This window comes from Salvia hispanica, chromosome 3 (genome assembly GCF_023119035.1).
Source record: "Salvia hispanica cultivar TCC Black 2014 chromosome 3, UniMelb_Shisp_WGS_1.0, whole genome shotgun sequence".
Taxonomy (NCBI): Eukaryota; Viridiplantae; Streptophyta; class Magnoliopsida; order Lamiales; family Lamiaceae; genus Salvia; species Salvia hispanica.
The window spans coordinates 15,962,011-15,966,822 of NC_062967.1; the positions used below are offsets into that span (position 1 = coordinate 15,962,011).

The 4,812-nt window shown below is 33.6% G+C and overlaps 1 protein-coding gene across 2 annotated transcripts; it reads left to right on the forward strand.

Moving 5' to 3' along the window:
* The first annotated feature begins 332 nt into the window (after positions 1-332).
* Positions 333-3,389, forward strand: LOC125212871 (tricyclene synthase Oc15, chloroplastic-like). Of its 2 annotated transcripts, none has more exons than XM_048113153.1 (7): positions 333-564; positions 1,286-1,562; positions 1,718-2,075; positions 2,183-2,404; positions 2,501-2,639; positions 2,750-2,983; positions 3,072-3,389. In XM_048113153.1, the coding sequence occupies exons 1-7, from the start codon at positions 364-366 to the stop codon at positions 3,360-3,362; spliced, it is 1,722 nt and encodes a 573-aa protein (XP_047969110.1). In that variant the 5' UTR covers positions 333-363; the 3' UTR covers positions 3,363-3,389. The 2 variants fall into 2 exon arrangements, with proteins under 2 accessions (XP_047969110.1, XP_047969112.1); XM_048113155.1 differs by having other exon boundaries at positions 3,133-3,389.
* The last annotated feature ends 1,423 nt before the right edge of the window (positions 3,390-4,812 follow it).

Here is a 4,812-nt window from a genome sequence, read left to right on the forward strand (position 1 = left end):
TAAAACCCGTGCTGGGTCAAAGTGTGTCAAAATTTGAGAGACAGGAATAGTAATAGAAAGTGTGTTGAAAGTTAGTAAAATGTGAATCATATTTTTATACATTACTTTTATAATAAAAGTATAGTGGGACGGAGGAAGTAGCACCGTTTACGACCTACCTAATGTCAAAATCATGCACAAGTTTTAAAAATATGCCTATTGTTCTAGGACACATGTTTCCATATGTTTGGTTGAGTGATTGTTAGTAAATTAGTGTGCTATGTGAGAGGGTAGGATCCAACACTATATATACATTATACATTCAATAAGAATGAAACGCATTGAGAGAAAGAGGGAATTTAGTCCTTAATAAGGTTGATCATAATGTCTAGTTTAGTGATGAACACACCTCTTCCTAAACACTATTCTTGCAGACCTCTGATGCTGCGGCCGTCGGAAGCCGCCACCGCCTGGAGGAGAAACCCCGTGCAATGCACCACCAAATTTTTCGCTAACCCGAGAGTAGCTTCTACACTTCAAGACTACCACCTTGATGTCGATCCCAGCAATAACAACATTTTCAAGGTGAATTTTCAACTCAATCTATATTCTTTCACTACAACCAGTGGCGTATGCACACTGGAACAGGGGGTACAACTGTACCCCCAAAAGTTTGTTGTTTAATACTATATGTAGTCACATATTGATAAAATCCATCGGTAGCCTAGTGGTAAATTCGCTCCTGTTCGAATACTCTTGGGGATAGTTTTACTTTTGACTTTTTCTTCTCCAAACTTGACTTTGCTTTAATCTATACTAAGTACTACAATTCAACTTTGCTTTAATCATTATATTCACACCCACATGTATATATATTGCTAGGTACTAACAAAATATGAATACTTGTATTGCAAATATATAATATACATTCCAAATGTGTAATTTATGTGATACTATAAATTTATTTGTTTTTTAATTAAAATTAAGTTTTTTGATAAAAAGATAAAAATAAAAAAAAAAAGATTTTATTGTTAAAAAAATAGAACAATTGAAAAAATATAACAAAGAAAACAAAAAAATTAGTCAAAATTTGAAATTTAAGTCAGTAATTAATTTTTGCACCCCCGGATTAAAAATCCTGGATACGCCACTGACTACAACCAATACGTATATATGCCTAGTTACTCCAGTAGTGTAATGTTTTGTGATGCCAAAATATGTATACTAAAGTTAATTTGTTACATCTTTATATGTTAAATAATCACATGCATCTATTTATACTTTTTGTTACAACTTTTATGTGTAGGGTTATTTTGCAAGTGAATATGAAGAGAAATTGGAGAAGATTGGGGATTTAGTGAAGTCGAGGGGAGAAGAAGATGATCCAATTGAGAGCTTGATATTTGTGGACACGATCCAACGGCTAGGCATGGCCGGTCATTACCGGAAGGAGATTGACACAATTATGCAGAAGCATTATTTGAGATTAGGAGATGTTGATTTTTGTGGATACCAATCATCTCTCCTTAAGGTTTCCCTTTCATTTCGAATGTTGAGACAAAGAGGATACCATGTGTCGGCAGGTTAATTCCCTCTCCAAAGTTTATGCAAATGTCACAATTATTTATAGGAAAATTTACAAGTTATAATACTTATTCTGGTCGAGAATTCAATCTATATCAAGATATTTATTTTAGTTGTGAAGATAATAATATATGTAGCCATAATATATATACAGATGTGTTCAACAATTTCAAGGGACGAGATGGGAAATTCAGAGATGAACTAAAGCAAGATGTATGGGGATTGCTTGAATTGTTCGAAGCTACACATTTGAGTTTTGAACAAGAAAACATACTCAACGAAGCACAACATTTTAGCAGCCAACTACTGGATAAGAACATATCTGCAAACACCAATTCTAACGTTGTGGAAATGAGATTTAAGCACCCTTTCCACAGAAGCATTGCAAGATTGAACTTCCAAAGAGATGTTAGAGGCATCGATAAATGGACGAAAACGTTAACAGAGCTGTCGGAAATGGATTTTCTCCGGGGAAAATGTGTTCATAGAGAAGAACTGCGCCAACTTTCCAAGTAAGCATATGGATTTTGACAGTTTTTGAAGGATAGTTTAATAATTTAGCATGGTTTTACTATATAGTAATTCTTAATAAAATGATAAGAGGTTGTCGTTATTACAGGTGGTGGAAAGATTTAGGACTGACAAGAGAGCTAAATCTAGCAAGAAATGAGCCAAGTAAATGGTACACATGGTCCATGGCAATGCTGATTGATGATATCAGCCTATCTTCACAGAGGCTGCACCTCTCCAAATCCATTGCTTTTATTTATTTGATTGATGATATTTTTGATCTTTATGGGACCATAGATGAATTGATTCTCTTTACAGAAGCAGTTCAAAAGTAAGACAATTTACACACATAATTAAGTATATGGAAAAATGTGAATTTCATATGATTTGATTAAAATGACAAAATATATTGATGAATTTTATACAGATGGGACTATGATGCAATGAATATGTTGCCAGACTATATGAAGCCTTGTTACAAGTCATTGCTTGATACCACAAACGAGATTGGATGGACTATTTGTAAAAATCATGGATACAATCCTATCAACTCTCTAAACCAAACGGTACTTACGTTTTGCTGTTATGTTATGCCAATTAATTACTCTCAAATTCAACAAGATGGTTTGAACATTCTCTATTCCATGGTTGCTTATACAATAGTATCTTAATGCAGTGGGCAAGTTTGTGTAATGCATTTCTAGTGGAAGCAAAATGGTTTGCATCAGAGAATTTGCCAGATGCAAATGAGTATTTAGCCAATGGAAAGGTGAGCTCAGGGGTGCATGTTGTGCTAGTCCACTTATTCTTTCTTTTAGGTCACAATGCTACCAATTTGGATGATATATCCAATCTCATTTCCTCCGTTGCTGCAATTCTTCGCCTTTGGGACGACTTAGGGACTGCCGAGGTAGTGAAATTTTAATCCTAGACATCTTAACTTTGTCTGACTAACTCTAAATAAAACACTAGAATCACATAATTGGATAACTGAACAGGATGAGCATCAAAATGGTACTGATGGATCATACATACAATGTTACATGAATGATCAACCAGGCGTATCATATGAGCAAGCACGAGAGCATGTCTCACATATGATAGAAAGAGAATGGAAACGGCTCAACAAGGAGTGCTTCAATCTGAACAATTACTCAATACGGCCCATTCAAGAAGTTTCTCTTAATCTTGCAAGAATGGTACCGCTCATGTATAGTTATGATGACAATCAACGGCTTCCGGTGCTTGCAGAATACATGAATCTCATGTTGCTAAGTCCAGCAAAATAAGATCAACTATTTTGAGTTCTCTCTTTAGTGTACTTCTCATTATCTATAATCATAGTCTATAGAATAAGATTTGCTTATAGTAGATATATAAGGCACACAGAGACGAGAAAGGGCATAGTAATCGAACAAAAGCTTCCGTCTTCAAATAATTCACATCAATTTTGCTACAACTGTAACACCAATCCATTGTAGAGCATGTATAGTTAGATCTAGATTACAACAAATGGTACATATATTCAACCAACGTCTAATAAGTATTTTGCTTTTGTTTGGTATATAAAACATGATCAAACATAAAATTGAAAAAATTAAAAAAAAAAAAAGCTTAAAGTCCGTACATTGATATTTACATGTCAATATAATATGCGTACCATGACATACTATGTTCACATCATAAGAATCAAGAAAAATTGATTAACTGGGAGTAATTAAATTCTAATTAATTCACATACACTTCAAACATCATTGAATTATTTGTTCTAATTTATAAGATTTTTAATTTTAGCTTAAATGGTTTTGGGACTAATTCTCAAGATTAGCACACTATAATTGAGAGATTCAGAATTCTTTGTCGGTATTTATTTTTTGAGTTTGGGAATTAATATAGTCTCACTAGTGGAACTGTTGTTCCGTTTAGATTTTTATGAAAACATTATAATATTAAATAATTACTAAAAATTTAAACACGGTACGCTTAGGGAGGTGTTCGGTTGGCAAGACTAAATCTCATGATTAAATATGTATCATGTTTGGTTCATAAGATTGACCCTCACAACTTAATCCTAGATGGATAGTCTCATGATAATTAGTCATAGCTTCCTCCTCCAACTAAAATAATCCCACAACTTAATCCTAGATGGATAGTCTCGTGATAATTAGTCATGGCAACCGAACACCCCCTTATAGTACTCCCTCCGTCCCCCATTAGGAGTAACACTGTGACCAGGCATGGATTTTAAGAAATGTAAAGAAAAGTTTGTTGAAAAAGTTAGTGGAATATGAGACCCACTTTTTTATATTGGTTTTATAATAAAATGTGAGTGAAATTAGTTAGTAGAATGTAGGACCTACTTACCATTTATAGTAAAAATGAAGTGCGAAACTGAGTAAAGATAAATGCGAAATACTGCAAACAAAGGAAAAAATAAGTAATCGAGGAAGAAGATTGTACACAAATAAAATTGAAAAGGAAAAAATAAGTAATCGAGGAAGAAGATTGTACACAAATAAAATTGAAACTAATTGAAAATACGGAAACAAAACTTTAAACCATACATTATCAGATTTGAGGAAATTTTCTTTCGGTAACACAAGATACGTTACGATAGTGCTCTCGAATTTGACGTGTCTTTTCCTAAAGTAAAATAACTTTGTTTCATATGTAGTAGCACTGCTGGTAATTGAACTCCGGCAAACTGAATGAGGCGAGGATAGAACTTCGACAAATGAA